This window comes from Pangasianodon hypophthalmus, chromosome 26, assembly GCF_027358585.1.
Source record: "Pangasianodon hypophthalmus isolate fPanHyp1 chromosome 26, fPanHyp1.pri, whole genome shotgun sequence".
NCBI classification, from domain to species: Eukaryota; Metazoa; Chordata; class Actinopteri; order Siluriformes; family Pangasiidae; genus Pangasianodon; species Pangasianodon hypophthalmus.
Window position 1 is genome coordinate 6,548,836 of NC_069735.1, and position 19,618 is coordinate 6,568,453.

Consider the following 19,618-nt stretch of genomic DNA (forward strand, 5'->3'; position numbering starts at 1 on the left):
CCAAAATTATAGACTGAAAGTAAATTATTAATTTCAAAAAAAGCATTTTTAATGCCATTAGCACTTATGCTACTTAACAATGTTTGTGTATTTTCTAATTCTGTGCTAAAATAATCAAGAAGATTCCCTGTTACTTATTCAAGTGCTTATTCAAGTGCAAAATGCAACCACTGTCAGCAAAGAACCCTTGTAAAAATGGAATATTGCCTGAAATGCATGTTTTCCAGGTTGAAAATTTTTTTTTTTTTTAAAGTAAAGTTTCAATTTAAAGAGTTACAAAGGCTAAATAAATGGGTGTGTCAAAAACTGTATTGGATTGCTTGTAAGAAATTACTTCTCAGGTTGAAGCTGTAGGCACTTGAGGTTGCCATTTTGAATGCATTTTGTGTTAATGTCTTCTCACAAGTAAGAAGGTGTTTTCTAATGTGCTGGGTAGGTGAACACGTACCATGTTTCATGTGGTATAAGAGCTCAAGGTGCAAGTTAAATAAGCTGCTTAGAAGCTCAAATTTCCTGCTTTATTATATCATGTTGGATATAACATTATATCAATGGAGTCAAAAGCAAAGTAGACACCACTGTATACTCTTTTAATAATTTTAAAGGAATTATTTTCATGAACAAATGTACACTCACATAAAGTTCTGCCGTTCTGCAGGTGGAAACAGCTTGTTGATGAGAGGGATCAGAGAAGCATGACCAGACTGGTTCAAACTGACAGGAAGACTGTGGTAACTCAAATAACCAGTGAACTGTAAAATTGCCCAATGGATGTTTTTTTCACCATTCTGTGTAACTCTAGAGAGGGTTGTTTGTGAAAATCCCTAGAGATCAGCAGTTCCTGTAATGCCCAAAACAGACAATCACTGAGAGCAAAATTTTTTCCCATTCTGTTTGATGTGAACATGAACTGCAGCTCTTGACCTTTATCTGCATGATTTCATGCATTGTGCTGCTGCCACATGATTGGCTCCTTGGATAACTGCACGGATAAGCAGGAGTATAGGTGTTCCTATTAAAGTGGCCAGTGAGTGTAAGTTACAGTGTACAAAAGATTAATGAGGGTTCCTTGGTTTTCAAGAACACTGAAGACATTGAGGCATTGCTTTTTAAAGTACAAATTTCTAATCCATGCCATTGTCAGGGTAAAGTAGAAGATGTTGGACTTCTGATCAGAAGGTTGTGAGTTCAAATCCTAGCACTACCAAGCTGTCACTGCTGGGCTCTGGAGCAAGGCCCTTAACCCTCAACTGCTCAGTTGTATAAATGATATAATTGTAAGTCGCCTGTATAAGGGCATCTGCCAAATGCCATAAATGTAAATTTACCCCATAAATCCCTCTGCAAAAGGACAAAAGATGTAGTTAGGAGTCTCCTTTATTAGGAAGTGACTTTGACTCCTCTTGTTTCCTCCATGCACCAAGAACTTCATCACCATCATCTAACTCCTCTGCTACACGTGCTCTTGCCCTCTGTCTGATCTGATTGATAAAAGCAGATATCTCCTCATCTTCTTCATCTTCTTGTTGTGTTCGAGTCCTTCCTGTAGTCATTGCATTTTCATCAAATCGTGAAGAATGAGTAAATTTCCGCTTTGCTGAGTACTCCTGGTAACTGTCCTCTTCTTCTGTTTCATGTCTAGCGTAGAGTCTCCCAGTTCTGTAAGGACTAGACTCTGACGTTCCAGTGAAAGAGTTCTCTTCTCCAAGGGGCCTCCTCCTAGAGTGATAGCTGAATTCTGGACTGGGACCCCTGCTTAAATCCGATTCACTGGCAACCTCATCTCGTGAGGAAAATCTTGATGCAAAGCCATAGTCCTCCTCGTCATCTTCAAGCGCTGCAACTGAGCTTCTTCGGCTTGGAAAATCAAACTCAGAAAGCTCAGGAGGTTCTTCGTATGTTGGCCTGGACATGCGAGGTCCAGTTGTATCTTCACTATAACTTCTTGGTTTGCTGGAGGGTGGTCTTACATTTTTGAGCCATTCATCAATAGTACAGTTGGTGTTGGCTGTGGCTGGAAGGTGGAGAATTCCTGAACGGCCATAATCTCTTTTAGGTTTTGGTGTTTCACAGGGGGCTGATGAATCACCAGTGGTCTTTTCAAAGCCACTCTTGTCTTCGTTGTCTTCATCCTCATCCTTTGGCTTTTTCTTCTTGAACAATGTACTGCGTTTATTGTCTTCTGTAATCTTCTTTATTTCATAGGAAGCCATCTTACCTCTCATATCTGTTTTAATTTCTTTTTCCATTATGTCAAGCTTTTGCAGGTTTACTTGGTCTTCGAATAAGCTATAAAGAGGTACACTAGTGGTGGTGATCTTGCTCCTACGGGAACCTAATCCAGAAACAGAGGATAGTCTGGATGCCCCTCCAGCAGATAGAACAGATTCAGCCCTTCCACCTGCAGAAAGTACAGATGCAGCTCTACCTACACCTGAAAGCACAGATTCGGCCTTATTGCGAGATAAACTAGAATAGGATGATCCACTTAATACAGAGGACTTATCATCATCCACGCCACGGCTGGGTCCCACAGCCGGGCCTGCACCCATACTGAAAACTGACCCTGCTCGTGATGGAGGGAGGCTTCCTCCCATCATCATTTCTGCTTGCTTTTGCAAAAGTGTTTCATTGACCACATTTGCAATCCAGTTTTGGATGTTTGCTATGTTAACCATTGGTTCCCCATTGGGTCCCAGAACAGGCACAGGTGGCTCAGGTGGTGCTGGTGGGACTGTAGGTTGGGAATGTGTGCTTCGGCCAGAGTGAACAGATGATCTGCCACTTAATATGGACATGTTATCATCTCCTGCAACACTTGCAGAAGGAAAAGCACCAGCACAGAAAGCAGAGAGTGGGATGGTACCAGTGCTGAGGGAGCTTTCAGTTTCCCAGCCACATACTGATTGGCTCTCCTCTAGTGTTTTTCTGGAGCGCTCAAGTATTTCTTCCCTCCGCTGTCTCCTCTTCACTGTGGCTGAGTCTTCTCCACGACTCATCTCCAGAATCTCATCCTTCTTTTCCTCACCACCATATTTCTTCTGCTGCTTTAGCTTCCAAGTCTGATAGGCTGTTAAATTGACATCTTCCAAAGAAGGAGCAGGGGTTTCTACTTCACCTTCCTTTTCTTCTCCACTGTTGTCCTCTGCCTTCTTGTCTTTCTTGTTCCAACCAAACTGTAGTCTCTTAATCTTCCACCGCTCAAGAGGAGTTAGTTTTTCTTTGTTCTTCTTGCAGAAGTAGTACATAGAGCTCGAGTCAGATATTATACTCTCTAAATCGTCGTCTATCTTCTTTTGGCTTGCTTCACTATTTGCGTCCTCATCTTGTTCCTTGCGACGGTATCTTGCAGCTGCCTGCTCCTCAATATCTCTTAGACGTTCTTTCCATAGGTCAGTATAGCTGCTACAACTAGCAGTAGACACTGAGTCTGAGGCAGGCCGGCGAGGTCGGCGCTTAATCCGTTCCTTCACCATCTGCACATCCTCGCTGGTCACACTCTCTAGATCCTCTGGCCGTGGAACCATCCTATTTCCCTCCCCTGCAAGAGACCCGAGGTCATCCTCATCAAACATTAGCTGGGACTCCCACCACTCATCACTTTGATACTTCTCATTTCGCTTCTGCCACTCCTGAATCATTTTGTCTACATCGTCATCTTCATCTTCTTTATCTTTCCCAGGCAGACAAGGATCCATCGCCCTCATTGCCTGATCAGTTGTGCCTCCAAGAATGCCTGCTTTAAGGGCAGCAGCAGCAGCAGATGAAGCAACACTACTCATAACACTCACACTGTCCTCCTCCTCTTCCACCATGATGGAATTGACCTTAGCACCAAACATGCTTTCCTCCTCATCGAGACGAGCCCTAGTGTCAATTACAGAGGACTGGCTTAAAGTATCATCATCATCTTCATCTCGTTCCTCCAATAATGTCTCATTAAGCTCACGAAGCTGCTTTAGGAAGCCCTCGTTGGGGGATATTGCACGCTTCTTTCTGATTTCCATCAATGCCTCCATGATTGTCATGTTATGAAAGATCATTAAGTAAGCGGCAACTAATACTGCTGAGCGGCTTATTCCCATCATAGAGTCCACCAGAACCTTTCCTGTGCACAAGGAAAAACAATTACACAATTAAGCGCATGGCTAGCCATGAAAAGAATAAACTTTTCTTGTCTCTATCCTGGTCTTTTTACAGATTTGTTTAAAAGTCATAAACAGGTTATAAATTAAATAACCATGTTATTTGTGTACAATTGCAGGAGCTCCCCTAAAACATACCAGTGTTTGAGCTGAAAACTTTACTAATAAGCATTCCTTCTTGAAAAGTGGGCTCTCTAAAATTAGTCACTGAGTTCAACATATATTTTGCATACTTGTCTTTGTTTGTCTCCTTAATTTCATTTGCTAGCTGTTAGTACATGAACGAGTGACAGGACATACAGATTAAATGGGTTCAGAAATACTCTAATCCCTAATCTTTTAGTTATGATATATCTTTATTTAATGTGATACTGGCCCTTTTTAAGTGCATGTACATCTGGCCACATTTGTAATGACCCATTTCTAATGTTTTTTTTTTTTTGTAGTAATGCATTCCACATCCTAATGAGTTTTTTTTACTCTCATACCTCTATGCGTCAGCAAAGCCTCATCCAGGAACTCTGCACATGATCGGAAGTGCGGTGAGATGTCTGCATCAGGGAAGTCATCAACTTCAATGCCCATGTAGGTGATGTTCATTCCCTGGTAGAAGCTTTCGCCTGTGTAGACACCAGTACCGTGACCTGCATTCAAGATGTGAGTGATGCCAAGACGCTTCAGACGGGCTTTGTTGACTGCAACTGATCTGTAGAATGAAACCGTAAAGTTGTTCTTGCTTCATCGCAAATCTCTTGACACACGATCAACTAGTCTTGCAGCAGATTTTAAAGCTGACATCGATTGATGGTTGACTGAGCAATGAATATGTTTCAGAAGGAGCTTGAAACACCACATATATAGATAAGTCCACTGTCAAGTACTGTTATTCAGTTATGAAAACCTACTACTATTTTGACTATTTATATTTCTTAAAAAAAAAAGAGTATAGACAGGGGCAATAACTCGTAATGCCTTTAGGACCACTAACTGGTTCACTATTTGATGGCTAGATTTGTTTATTAGGGGAGGACAGTAAGTAATGCTATTGGTTAATAGCACATACTATGTGTTAGCATTTGAATGAGATAAATGGTGCCATAACTATTAAAAAAAACAGGATGTTTGTTGTTTTAATAAATGACTAGTTTGAAACAGTTCATTTGGTAGCAGACCCAGACTATACTTTACAAACAGGGTTAAAGGAGACAAAGCTGCGTTTAACTTCATGATGCCACATCCGCACTGGCTACGAAACTATAAAGGCATCAAAGGCACCATTGAAGACCCATCAGACCACAGACAACCTGCGTCAACTTGCCTCTGAGGCAGATACAATAGTTGAACAGTATGCTGTTGCAGCCTATGAGGACAATACAAGCTCGCTAGCTAACATTGCCTGCCAGCAATTTTGAAACGTACACATATAACAATAAAGCAATATTTCAAACCACTTTAAGTCTATAGAAAAATAAAATCATATCATACAGTGATTTATATCTTCTGAAGTTTCTCTTCAACCAGAGATGATTATATGAGAAATTAAAGGGTGGGTTGTTGTTTTTTTTTTCTCCCACCCATGGGTTGTTAACCAATTAATTTCATTCTGTCAAGCACTGAACTGAGAATTATACTTTGGTGATTTTGCTCAGGAGATAAATTGCAGAGTGCTGACATAGAAATATAGCCTATTTTTTCGTGATGCTATGCATCCTATCACCATTTTAAAATGGAGAAAATGAAAATATCAGGTTTTCCTGAACAATCATCTAAAAGTACAAAACCAAAATGATGATGAGGGTTAAATAGTGAGATGTCAGCCAAATGGGGTGAGCAGGTTGTTTTACAAAAATGTTATTTGTCCGTGTATAGAAGGCCTATAATTGCTAGAAAAAGAATTTAATATATTGTAAAAACATTTTAAAATATTGCAATCATGTGCAAAGCATTCAAAGGTTTTAAGTTGAAAGCTGATAATAAAGATGTGCAGAATTTGTCATTAATTTGTCATTCAGTGCAACTGGCTAGGAAGCATAAGAAAACGTTTTCTACCACAGCACTGTTGAGCTTTCTGTAAGGAGGCATTTAACATTTTTGGAAGGAGTCTCTAGTGTCAGTGCAATGTAACAGTTAGAAGTAAAGCTGTAACTTTAGGTTTTCAGACGCAGGACAATGGACATTGTACTTTTCGGATTCTCGGTATCAGGACAAGCTGCATTTTTGAATTCTTAATTTTTTACTATCTCAGGAGAGAAAAAAAACAGGCTTGTTTGGGGACGACTATTTATATCTATTATTATATCGTAAGTGATAAGAGGAAGTAACTTGTTTCAAAGATGTTCCACATGATTAAATGCAAATCTAAACAAATAAAATGTATGGTGTGTCGTTCTTTAGTTAATAAAGAATAGTAAACATTGGCAAATTGCTTTGCTATAAGAGGAATAAAACACTTTGCGATGGGCTGTTACTGGAAAATAATCAACTCATAATCACATATCACAAAACATAATCACAAACTGTTTGTATTCCTTGTTTAATCTCTTACTTAATGACTAAACAGTAGGGGGTGCAAATGCTGTATAATCTGTATAATCGTCTATGTTTCTGTATCTAATACAAAGAAAATTTTCTCACTTTTCCCCGATGAAGATATTGGGCCAGACTTCATCCACAGGGTTCATTGGAGCCTCCAGGCGATCCTGAACTAGAGCCCTTTGGATGTCCAAAACACAGGGTGTGTTATAGGGGCTGCGGTCATCGATCATATCCTTAACACGGTTGTAAAGGTCCTCCACCATTAGCTGCTCTGCTGTCTCCAGCATACTCTCTGGGGTCGAGGCCAACCTCAGGTCTTTGGGTTTCAGTTCTGGGAAGTAAAAATGAGATCTTAGCTGGTCATACATTTTTGAAGGATGTGAAGAAACATGCACAGGTGTTGTTGCAGGTTGGGAAAAAATAATGACAGGCTTCGAATCGAATCTGATACTAACCATAGCATTTATGCTTATTATTATGGTCGTTCCAATACTGGCTACTTATTTGCTATCTAATGCAAAATGGACCAACCCTCATTGATGATCTGTTTTGCAGCAACAGCCGATGAAAGATGAATGGGTTCCATAAATATACTCTCCGAATTTGACCCCGAGATCATGGAGAAGCGGTCAGAGATGGTCGAAAAACGGTCTGACATCATCGAAAAGCTGGAAGGAGGAGAAATTGAAGACAATCAAAAAGCGCTTTTTACAAGTGCATGCCATTTGTACAGGTTAGTGCTGCTGTCATCTATGTAATGTGTCCGTGAAGTTTTTAGTCATCCAGAGGGACACTTTCTCAAGACTCGGCGGTCTACCTCCACCTGAAGGACAACAGGTTTGAAAGAAGAGTGAAGGATTGAACATTTGTCTCTGCGACATCAGCTATCATCCACTTGCAATGCCTGTATCCCAGATTTTATTTTTTTAACGTCAGATTGAAATTTCCTAATTTGAAGATAAAGATGTTGTGTGCGTGAGGTTAAGAAGATATCCAGCACCTTGGAGAAGGACAGCGGAGGTAGTGAGACTGGATATCTTTGACTTTAGGAGCTTCATCCTCATCTGGAACCTTCTGGTCTCCATCTGGGGTGTTGTCATTCGCCGAGGCCATGCTGTTAGAGTCCTCCTATGCAGATAATCAAAAACTTTTTGATCAAATAATATACTACATCGAGAAACACAGAAGGAGAATGAAAGAGGCAATATTTTCTATAATATTCAAGTTCTAACAGATTATACATAATCAGATTTCCCCATTTATGTCCTTGTATGCCATCAAAAATCCAATTAAACATTAACCACACAGATTTACTTCAATAACTATTGAATTATCAATTGAATAATTCAGTAACTCTATGAACGCAATGCATCGTCATAAGAAAACAGACTGGCTATGAAATAGCAAACATTTTCTACTAGTAATCTTCTCTTCAATTCTTTAAATCTTTTTAAATTATTATTATTATTATTAGTCCTGCTCTGTGACTACCACCACCCTGCACATTTTGTTTTTATCCCCCTGCTCCTAATTCACCTGATTCCAGCTAGCAAGTCTAAACTTATTGAACTGGGTGAGTCAGAGAAGGGAAAAAACCCAAAATGTACAGGGTGGTGGTAGTCCAGCACCAGGGGGTATCGAGGGCAGAGACAATGTTGTTTCCACTGTTGATCTAAATAGTACTTATATTTTGCTATGAATATTTTTACGCTTTGATTGTACAAAAACAGTCATAGACAATAAAAAGTACAGTCAGAAACAAGGAGCGAAACGTTACACAGAAAGAAAATGAACAATTTTTTTTCATTGAATATAATCAAAAATGTGAATAAATTCACTCTAAATTGTTCTAAGTAATCTTACTGTTCTTTTCCAGTGTGATTTCAAGAAAGTAGCCTACACCTAAACATCCTAACTGGCCTAAATTCCTGTCCAGAAAATCTGTTTAGAATGTATTTTTCCTGTAATTCTGCAAGCAACAAATCACAGTGCAGTGCAGAATCAGAACCAGAATCGTTTTATTTGCCATAAACATTTACATGGATTAGGAATTTTTCTTGCTATTTCCTCACAACATGATACATTCAACACACACATTTCAGACAACAACACAATCTCCATCCTAATATACAAATATTGTTCCTACTATACAAATGTTGTACCTACTATACAAATATTGCACGTTAAGCGGAAATGGTTGTAATTACGGCTGTAATTTACATTACAGGGCAGGTACAAATAGCAGCTGGATACAATTCAGGGTGTATTAAACCGAGTGGAACAATTGTGATAATTATTATACTGTATAATAAATAATAGCAATGATATATATAGTAATGACAATGTTTATAAATATTATATGTAATAAATAGTAACAAATAAAAATAATAATAATATTTAACTTGTAAAATTATAAAAAATGAATGGATAATAAATCAAAATAAATGGAAGGATGCTCTGAGGGAATAGCTGCCAATCATGTTGGTACTCTGTATTTAAAGAAATCCTCCTTCACTTTATGTGGAAGACTGCTGAGAGGAACCATCAGCAAACATTACCGCTGAAAGGGCGGCTGACAGAAAAATGATTCCAGACCATCATTATTAATTTTTTTAAAAAAAAATTTCATTCTAACTGAAAGAGGGCTTAGAATACTGGAGCAGGCATGTAAAAATGTCATTTCTGTTCAGAATGAACAGAAAAAGGTGTTTTAATCCCAGAAATAGCTCACTTCACAGCACAAATAGAAGAAAACAGTAAAAACAAAAAGAAAAAAAACCCAAAAAACTATTTTTACAGTACATGGTATAGAGGCTAGTGTTTATATTACTACCAGTGTGCTGGAAAATGTGATGCAATACACTGTAACGCAATTGTCAGCAAGTAAACAACACTTTGATGACATTTGAATGTTATACCCAGGAAAAAAAAAACATTTTTGTACTGAAATTATTTATTTTGTACAAATTTTGTAAAAATCATTTTAAAAGCAAATTTCTGCCTCATTACAACAAAAATCATTTTCCTCCTTAGGCACTGGAAAGTAGCTCATGTTGATGACATGTTTTATAGCAATTATTATTTTGTTAACAAAGAAAAAGATTCTTTTTGGTTTTTTGGTGGTACTGGTTGAGAAAAAAAGCTGTTTTTACTTACTACTCATTTATTTTAAAAGAATATATTTAGTAGTGCTAGAAATAAACAGTATAATGTGAATTGTAATTCAATAGCATTTAAATTTATTCCTCTCAGTGTTATTTTCTGTATCCAAACATTTTTTTTAAAAAGCGTGATCAAATGCTGTTTAGACTTTAGTCTCCTTGGGTTGTGTTTGTGAGATTATCAGAGTGCATGAGTCTTAGTGTCTATATATAGCACAAGGACAGCTGATAGGACCCTTCTGGAACAGAGGGGGAGACCATGACAGATAGTGAAAAAGTAAAATTAAGAGAAATTCAGTCAACAAATGTTATCTTTACCATCTCAGGAGCTCACCTCCCTCACATATAGTTCTGTCTTGATGTCAAATCTTGAATAAAAGTTAATCTCTTACCTGAGTAGAGGGTAAAAGATCTGAGGCCGCAGTGCTGGTGGACTGTGAGACTGTGAGCGAGGCTGCTAGTGGAAGTCTAAACTTAGACATCTCCTCACCGTAAAGACTGACAGCCACTCACTGCCTAAGAGCCTGCCCCAGACCTGGTGTGTGTGTGTGTGTGTGTGTGTTGAAGAGGGGGGTAGGGGGGTAATGTTGTTGGGGGACATACAAACACAGAGACTTCTCAACTTTGGCAGCAACTTTGTATTTAAAGCATTTGAAATGAGTTCAACCAAAGAATAGAATTAAACCAGGGTTACTTTCACTTAAACAAATATAATCTTGTGCCAAGATTGTTGCTTAGTGCCTAATGCAATTGATCTATTATAGTAAAAGAAATATAGAACCAATTCAGAGTTTCTTATCTTTTTTGCAGTCAGGTTCTACTGTAAGTGAAGACGGAGAGGTTTCTTTAATGGCCTTTTCATAATCACAGCCTAAGTGGCTATGAACATTAATTAACAAAAGCAACTTAGAATTATCAAAGGATACAATTCAAACAGCTGAGAACTCAGACAATGACTACCTTATTATCTTATATCTCATCTTATTAATATTCTATTACTTTGTGTGCTATAAATTGACTTGTGACCGTGTAGTTATACTTACTGTTACTTAGCTTTAGAGGAATATGGGATTAGGAAATATAAGGTCAAATATATTGTGTGTCTGTGTGTATGAGCGAGGTTAGAGAGATCAGTGGGTCATGAATGTTATCTGCAGATGACCGTTGTGTTGTTGTGCTATTTATAAGTTGGAATGAAGGCAGAAAAAATTGGTCAGTCTATTAACTCATGAATCTCTCATAATTGACCAGTTCACCAGTTCATAAGTTACCTACATAGTTTATATATAGACAGAATGTCCTCATAATTAAACAAAAATTGTGCCAGTCTCATAACTACAGAGTCTTACAACTCATTGTTTAACTCTAAATGCTAAAATAACATCTAATCAAGATGAAGATGAACAAATTGCACTGTGGTCCATTCTGTTGCCTGATATTTTTCCACTTTTATTTTCAATATAGTGGGAAATCATTTACATCACTCACTACAAACATACATACATAATACAATTCTCGATATTATAGTCACGTATATAACATTCAGATAGAATATAAGGTTTGTTTAAGATGGCTTGTTTGACTTTCATTTGGGGAGCAGAAATATATATGGCAGTCAAGAGTCATTTCTGTCTTCATGTGATTTACACTACAGGCAAACGTCTGGAAGCAACAGTAGTCACAAACTGTATTTCTGATTAAATGTCTTATAAAGTACAAATAACTGATTCTTAAAGCCTTGCTAAGCTTCAGTGACTGCTGTACCTGTTTAAGGAGGATTATCCTAAAGCAGTGGTTCTCAAACTTTTATACAACCAGAGACTCTTGTTAAATATTTTTTTTTTATGAATATAATCCATCTGATCGAAATAATTCAAATGTGTACAATAATATTTTGGCCATACAGCTTTTTATTCCTGAACTTTCTGCCCACGCTGACATTATTTATAGGCTGCATGTTTTTGAGTTAGAGAAGTTAGAACATTAGACCCATTCAATTCAAGCAGACAGTCAAACTGGCTAATAACTGAAAGAACACAATAATAGTGTGTTACATTGATTAAATTGAATAAGAACACAATACTCAATGTAATAACCACCATACAGTAACTACATACAAAAAAATCACAGGCCATGTTTCATAAACCCCTGGGAGTCCTGGACCACACTTTGAGAACCACTGCCTTAAAGGCTTGATTAACTGGTAGAAATGATGATTTTGTCACACCAATTATATTTCTCTTATAATTCCTTTTATAAGTACTTCAATTATGTTTGATCGCTGGCGTCTAAATGCAGTATTTGACAACTCTGAAGATGGTTGCGTTGTGCCATACTCAGCGCAATCATGTCACATCATATATCCATTTCCACTATAAACCTCACAAACCACTGACTAGTGTAGAAATCAAACTGTATATATATTTTCCTGTTGTCTACAGTATGTTCTACATTCACTTCTCTTCTTATTCGGAAGGATACTACAGAGGAATACTTTAGTTTTATGAGAAATGTATGCATAGATGAAATCAGCTGTCACAGGTTAAATGCCATATCTAACCCTAACCCTAACCATTTCTAGTGTTTCACCTTACATTAGATGTTACTGAGGAACGTCTACATTGTTAACATTTACTAAACATTTTGACAGGGAAAGTTGTATATTTCAGTACATTAGGTTTTCATTGCAAACCGTATTATTTTGTAATATTTTGGGACAATAGAAGTTATACTAGATTTCAACACATGATTACTGATAAATTGCTTTATTTGTACAAGGCAATTGCAGTTATAAAACAAAACAAAACAAAATAATAATCCTTGCTTGCTTTCATACTTTTGCCTTGTAGTGCGTGTAGTCCCGGTCATTATGTGGACATGTGGTTCCATCTGCTGGTGAAAAACTTTAGAGTGAAGGCACAGCTTATACATAAACCTGTATTTGTGTGTGTGTGTGTGTGTGTGTGTGTGTGTGTGTATTTATGTATTATGCGTATCCACACCACAATGTGTCCATAATGTCTGAAGGCCATATGCTGTCTTTATTCACTACCTGGGAAAGTGCTTTGAAACAAAAATAGGTCTCATCTCATCTTAAAACACATTTAAAAAATATATACATCCATCTAATGTACAGTATATGCATAATATATACATGCTGTTCATATCTTCACTGTGTGTCCATGTCCCCTAGTTATTGTTCTCATTTTGAATTTGTGTGTCACAATAAAGGCACGAACATGTCTAAGCAGAACGACACACGACGAGTCACATGACATCACAATGTGGCAAACAATGCAAGAGTGGACTGGTACAACAAAGAGATAAAAGACAGAAAAAAGGGGAATCACAAAAGAAAGACAAAATGAAGATCAGCAAACAGACAGCTTTGTGATGATGTCCATTGTTTAAAGCGCTATATAAATAAAACTGAAATTATTGTTTGTACATCACATTATCTATAAGAATCTATAGAATTGGCACAGTTAAACTAAACAAATAAACAGATAAAACAGCAAAGATTGCTTGCATTGATCACACAGTGCTTCGTTTAATGTAGCGCCCACAGACAAGCCCATACACAAGATTTGTGCATGGCAAAAAAAAAAAAACTACTGATTTTATTTTATTTTATTTTATTTTTTTACAAAAAGGACAAAGGACAATCATTATTAGGTTTCTGAGGTCATCTGTCAAGCTGGTTTAGAGGATTCACTGCATAGCTTGGATCTTTTATAGAACTCGCAAATGTGTAGTATATATATAAAATGCGTTGTGTACTATGATCAAAAGGTATAAATAGGTGCGCCTACACCAGTCAGCCATAACATTAAAACCACTGAGAGGTGACATGAATAACATTGATTATCTTGTTACAATCACATCTGTCAAGGGGTGGGATATATTAGGCAGCAAGAAAGTCAGTTCTTGAAGTTGACGTGTTGGAAGCAGGAAAAATGGGCAAGGATCTGAGTGACAAAGGGCCAAACTGTGATGGCTAGATGACTGGGGCAGAGCAAAACCGCAGCTCCTGTGGGGTATTCCTGGTATGCAGTGGTTAGTACCTTCCAAAAGTGGTCCAAGGAAGGACAACAGTTAAACCAGCGACAGGGTCATGGGCGCCCAAGGCTCATAGCTGTGCGTGGGGAGCGAAGACTAGACAAGAAGACAAGAGATGGCACCAGGATGCACTATGGGAAGAAGGCAAGTCAGCGGAGGCAATGTGATTCTCTGGGCAATGTTCTGCCTGGAAACCTTGGGTCCTGGCATTCATGTGGATGTTACTTTCACATGTACCACCTTCCTAAACATTGTTGCAGACCAGGTACACCCCTTCATGGCAATGGTATTCCCTCTTTCAGCAGGATAATGCGCCCTGCCACACTGCAAAAATTGTTCAAGAATGGATTGAGGTACATGACAAAAAGTTCAAGGTGTTGACCTGGCCTCCAAATTCCCCAAATCTCAATCCGACCGAGCATCTGTGGGATGTGCTGGACAAACAAGTCCGATCCATGGAGGCCCCACCTCACATCATACAAGACTTAAAGGATCTGCTGCTAACGTCACCTTCAGAGGTCTTGTGGAGTCCATGCCTCGATGAGTCAGAGCTGTTCTGGTGGTACAAGGGGGACCTAAACAATATTAGGCAAGTGGGTTTAATGTTGTGGCTGATCAGTGTATAAATAAGTGCGTCTCTTTGTCAGGAATTTATTTGACGTTAATGGGTGCATGTGAGGACTTTCATGTTCAGTTGTTCATTATGTTTGGTTGAGGTCAGAAATATACATATGAACATAGCTTTTGATTCCCACTAGAGATAGATCTGATATTCGATATTGGTCCGATACCAACAAAAAAATGGTATGAATAAAAAATGGTGAGAATAAAAAGATGGAATATCCTGTAACACACCGCAAAGACTGCAGTATTTTTGCAACTGGAAATGCTAACAGACTTAGCATTTTCTTTCTTGTGTTAGGATTGAGTTTATTATATTTATGCTTTATACTTCATTATATTTACTGTTTAATAGATTGTAAACAGTAGTAATTTTTAAAGAAAACAATATCAGACGGATATCGGTATCGGCTGATTCTCAAGCTTTCAGTCTGGGTATCGGTAAAGAAAAAGTGGTATTTTGCCATCTGTAGTCCCAACATTTAAATCTTAAGATTTAAATATTATGTATAAATCTTATTCATGTATGTGTAATCATGATATTATGTATAAATTTTATTCATGTTGTATTCTTGCCTCTCTCAGCATGCTCCTAGCCTCTTTGGTGTGTCTCCATTTTTGAAAATTCTCTTTTGGCACCCTGAGATACAACTGTGCTCCTTTCAAAGCCTAAGAAAATCAAGACCCCTTCACATGTACTTGTCCCATTTACAGAAAATCTATTCAAATCTTTTACTAAGAATAGATTACTGGAAACAGAAGATGCTACATACAACAACAAAAAGCAACAACAACAACAACAACAACAGCAACAATTAAAGCTGCAAGCAGCATTTTCGGGGGCCAAGCACCCAGACTCGGTGAGCCACACATTCACAGACACGCTACAATTGTTGTCTAAGCAATTACAGGAAAGCAGAGCCATAGCTTTAGGCAAAGGGATTCAAGAGTGATTTGTAGTTTCACTCATGACGTGTATGTTTTGATCACGGAAAGTGTTGGAATTCTCAGACTGAATGAGGAAAGGTCCAGATGAACAAATGGGCAGCAGGGTGGCATTGCTGCTGCAGCTGCCACTACTGCTGTGACCTGTGGTGTTGTCTGTTGCTACTTTGACCTGTGGTCGTGATTGCTACTGCTCTGACCTAAACATTTTTTTCTTCTTGTAATTTAAAAACATCTAAGTTATTTATGTTTTTTTCTCATCAGTCTGGGCCTTTGTGCAAATTTAGACAGGCCTCAATATGATGTGACCCAAATTTGGGGAAGATTGGACAAAACTTGGAGGAGGAGTAGCAAAACTGGCAGTTAGATATAAGCATTTTTATAATGTTATTGAAACTTTTGACCAGTAGGTGGCACTATCATGAAATTTTTTGGCCAGCCTCAGGTCAAGGTCCTGAAGGTGCCTACCAAGTTTTGTGTCAGTGTGCAAAGTCTTTGCTGAGATACAGTCTCACTTCCTGTTTGGTGGTTTCGCTAGCAGATTCGTAGGCCCGTTATGGGCAAACCCTTTGGAGTAATCAAAATTCTTTTGACTGTTTCTTTTGTGAGGCTTACTCTGAAGATGATGTGTGCCAAATCTGGTGATGATTGGATAAAAAAATAGGAGGAGTAGCGAAAAAACAGTAGTTTGCCAAAATCCAAGATGGCGGAAAATCTAATTAGGCAGAAATTGATGTCATATGGTGTTCATCTCAATCCAGTGAATCCAAGGATGCCTGGCTTTTAAATTTTGGACACACGGTTCAAAAGTTATGACCATAAATGCACTGCCAAATTAGGCCCAAATTCGACCCGATGGTAGCGCTTAGATCAAATTTGGTCAGAATGTTCCTTAGACCCTCCCCAAACAGTGTGCCAAATTTCACAACTTTTTACCAGATGGTTCTGTGGGCTGCCATAGACAGGTTCTACGGGCTACCACAGACAGCCTAGCCAGAAGAAGAAGAAGAAGCCGCAGAAGAATAATAATAAGAAAAGGTAGAAAAACACTAGGGTGCCTATGCACCTTCGGTGCTTGGCCCCCTAATAATAATAATCCCAACAATAACTAGGCATCCCATCATGTACTATCTAAGGTGGTGGTGGACAGAAATGAAGAAGGCTTGATTTATATTATTACTTGATCCTTATAGCCAAAACCATGTTGGTGAGTGCTTTGCCTGAAATATTTTCTTAGTTTATTGGAAATGTGAGGATTGTCACAGTGAGCTAGGGGTACTTTAGTGTGACTTAAACATAAAAGTACCCCAAATTTCTTGTAATCTTTTATGATTGTCTTCTTTATGATGCCGCCTCACAGCTCCAGGGTCCTGGGTGTGATCCTGAGCTCAGGTTACAGTTCTCCCGTGTTCTCCCTGTGTCCATGTGGGTTTCCTGGTTCTCTGGTTTCCTCCCACCTCCCAAAAACATGCAAGTAGGCTTATTGGTTATGCTAAATTGCCCCTAGGTGTGAATGGTGCCCTGAAATAGACTGGTGTCCAAAAGTCTCCCGCCTTGCACACAGTTTTGCTGGTATTGGCTCTGGCGCTACTTTGAACATGATAAATTGGTTACTGAAGATGAATGAATTAATTCTGTACACTGTTCTGTTTGTTTTTTCTAATTCAGCTAGAGGTTGGAGTGTTTGACACCAGGGCTGCAACAAACAATTACTGTTATAATCGCAAAATGCTAATTAGGTACGTAACTGTGGTTCTATGAAAGCCAGGTCCCTGTCATTCAGAAACAGCACCGATCTGGCAGAAACCTGTTCAGAAGATTCCAGGGAAAGATGGCTATATGACAGTAGTATTTATTTAGCAAATACTGTCACTTTGCAACTTTGTTGGAATATCTCACCATGCATGCACACACACACACGAATTGTATTGAATTCACTTCCATTATGCTTTTTTCCACTTTCGGTCAGATATATCCAATATCCACCTTATAACTTTATCCACCATTATAACCTGAGCAAGCAGTGTATGTGTTGCAAGTTAAATCAGTCACTTTGTTTCTTGAATCTATTAAAAATAAAAAAAAATCTTAAATGTGTTGAGTAACATACTGTATCTCTTAATATTTATAATAACTGCACCAACTGAGAACAGTCCAGTGCACGGCGCAATATGGTACAAAGGAAAAATACAAGCAGTGTTGCTTCCTCTGCCAGCAAGAGCTTCAGCAGTGTATTACATTCTACCCAAAAATAAAGGCTTGCACAGTTTTATTATGCTTTTTTGTTTCTTTAGCCAATAATACATTGAATTTAAAAATCTACATGGATGAGTTTTCATAATCGACATACTCGAATTTGTCGGTTAACTGTTGCAGCCCTAATTGACAGGAACAGTCCAATGACTGGCAGACCAATGATGGTCTATCTCTAGCTCGCAGCTGAAGTTGTCCAAGTTTGTGAGAATGTTGCTGAAATATCTGACAAGACCAGCAGCGGCATTCACTGTGATTTGGCAGAAGAGGACAAGGAGCAGTGATAAAGGATGATCTGTCCTCTTAGGCTTTTTGCATTAGCCAATTGGCACACATTAACTGTGTTTGGGCAGGCAAGCAATATCCACAAAAACCACCCACTGATAATCCTTGAGTTACTGATCATTAAAGCATAGTAATCTTGCTGTGTGCATATCATTTGGTGTCTGGTGTGTGTAACTAAGACTATGTACTTGACTGTTCAGGTACTGTAAAAGTGTGTACATCTATTTGTACTTTGCGTGTATGCTGAAGTCCTTCATATATGTGAGGTGGTCTGGAAAAAGCCACTGGAAGTTGCTCAAGCTGAATTCTGGAAAAGAGTGAAAAAAGACGAAAAATTGGGTTTTGACCAAAATTGAGCTTTTCTGCCAATAACATATTTTGACATATTTGACACAACATAAATATGTTTTACCAAGCCAAAGTGGAAATGTTTTCTTTAAGTTATTTTCTAACCTTGCCTTGGGGTAGCAAAAATAACATTGGGCAAAGACCCAGTTTAACAAACGCCCCAGGAAATGTAGTCAGTCTGCGTAAAGATGTCTAAAATGTCTTAAGTGTGTTTTTCTCAGGCTTTGATCAAGTTTTTGGATTATTTGCCATAGCAAAATGGACATAAGGATGATTAGTTAAGTTTGTATCAACATCACATGCTGATGAAAACAGAGCAAAGCACTTACACACTCCATACAGATGGCGGTGAACAATGTTTTAAAATGTTGAAATGGCCTAACAGAAAGATGTTAACATGTAGAACTCTATGCCAATGGCGTTGACTGACAGCCAAGGCATGGTTAAAAAGCAACCTAAATAAAAGTAAAAATAAAAATTTATTTAGGATGGTAAAATATTTTATGTTTTCTTAAATTAGAGATATTATGTTATTAATGGCAGTACAACTCAAATTTGATTTCTTGTCTTTTTTTTTCCAGAATTCTGTCACAGTGACATTTGATGGGTTTACATGGACTGTGATACATATATTTAACTTACACAATGTCTAGCTCCTGTTTGTTGGTTGGGGTAATAAAGGCACAACATACTCATTCTGCTCCTCCTCTCCTGGGCAAAACCTAATTTCATTGGCTTGAACCTCCACCCGTTTCTCCAAGTAGGCTGCTAATTGGCTGAGCTTCTCTGTGTCCTCCTCTGGCTTATCCTTTGGCTCAAAATAGGGGGAGCATTTGAATGAATTTGACATGCAGGGCACCAGCTGCACCATCTCGCTGGTGGTTACTCCATGCACACAGGTGTAGAATTCCTGAGTGGTGGGCGGAGCACTGGTATTTGTAGGGGCAGGGTTTACAATCATGCTGTACTCCATACCTGGGAATGAGAGCAGCTCCGGCTGCATGTGGCTTTTCGCTGGCCAAGCCCACACAGGGGTCTCAGGGGTCATGGTCGCCTCAGAAGACTCTTTGCTACAGTAGGAAGGGTCTTGGCAGTAAGGATTGGGGCTATCAGGGGTGTGAAGTAGCTGCTGGTCTTCAGTGCAGGCAGGGCTCTGCATGCCTTGTGGCTCCTTATCCTCCTGGATGCTAGACCTAGAGCTCAGTTGAGATAACGAGACACTTTCGTCCATGCTGACCTGGTACACTGACTCCCCACAGTAGAGCG

General features: G+C 38.6%; 2 protein-coding genes across 3 annotated transcripts in view; both read right to left on the reverse strand.

Annotated features, from left to right (window-relative positions):
* Positions 1-503: 503 nt before the first annotated feature.
* dusp27 (dual specificity phosphatase 27) lies at positions 504-10,380 on the reverse strand. The gene is made up of 6 exons (XM_026931662.3): positions 10,234-10,380; positions 7,681-7,808; positions 7,212-7,348; positions 6,780-7,011; positions 4,634-4,851; positions 504-4,108 (listed from the first exon to the last, which is right to left on the reverse strand). The coding sequence occupies exons 1-6, from the start codon at positions 10,321-10,323 to the stop codon at positions 1,365-1,367; spliced, it is 3,549 nt and encodes a 1,182-aa protein (XP_026787463.3). The 5' UTR covers positions 10,324-10,380; the 3' UTR covers positions 504-1,364.
* Positions 10,381-12,590: 2,210 nt separating this feature from the next.
* LOC113537739 (prolactin receptor) overlaps positions 12,591-19,618 on the reverse strand; it is a 36,883-nt gene continuing 29,855 nt past the window's right edge. Inside the window, exons 10-11 of one of the 2 annotated variants that reach the window (XM_034300340.2) lie at positions 18,995-19,618; positions 12,591-18,311 (exon numbers count right to left, since the gene is read on the reverse strand). The exon at positions 18,995-19,618 is cut by the window's right edge and continues 58 nt beyond it. In XM_034300340.2, the coding sequence (XP_034156231.2) occupies positions 19,002-19,618 (617 nt within the window). In that variant the 3' untranslated portion in view covers positions 12,591-18,311; positions 18,995-19,001. The remainder of the gene's footprint in view (positions 18,312-18,994) is intronic. The other variant, XM_034300341.2, reaches the window with a different exon arrangement.

Bases quoted from the DNA above. Each gene is read 5' to 3' on its own strand.
- dusp27 (XM_026931662.3), bottom strand. From the start codon at position 10,323: ATGTCTAAGTTTAGACTTCCACTAGCAGCCTCGCTCACAGTCTCACAG. The intron at 7,349-7,680 runs GTGCTGGATATC...TCCTCCTTCCAG, and splicing joins CTCCGCTGTCCTTCTCCAAG to CTTTTCGATGATGTCAGACC. The intron at 4,852-6,779 runs GTGAGAAAATTT...TTCATTCTACAG, and splicing joins AATATCTTCATCGGGGAAAA to ATCAGTTGCAGTCAACAAAG.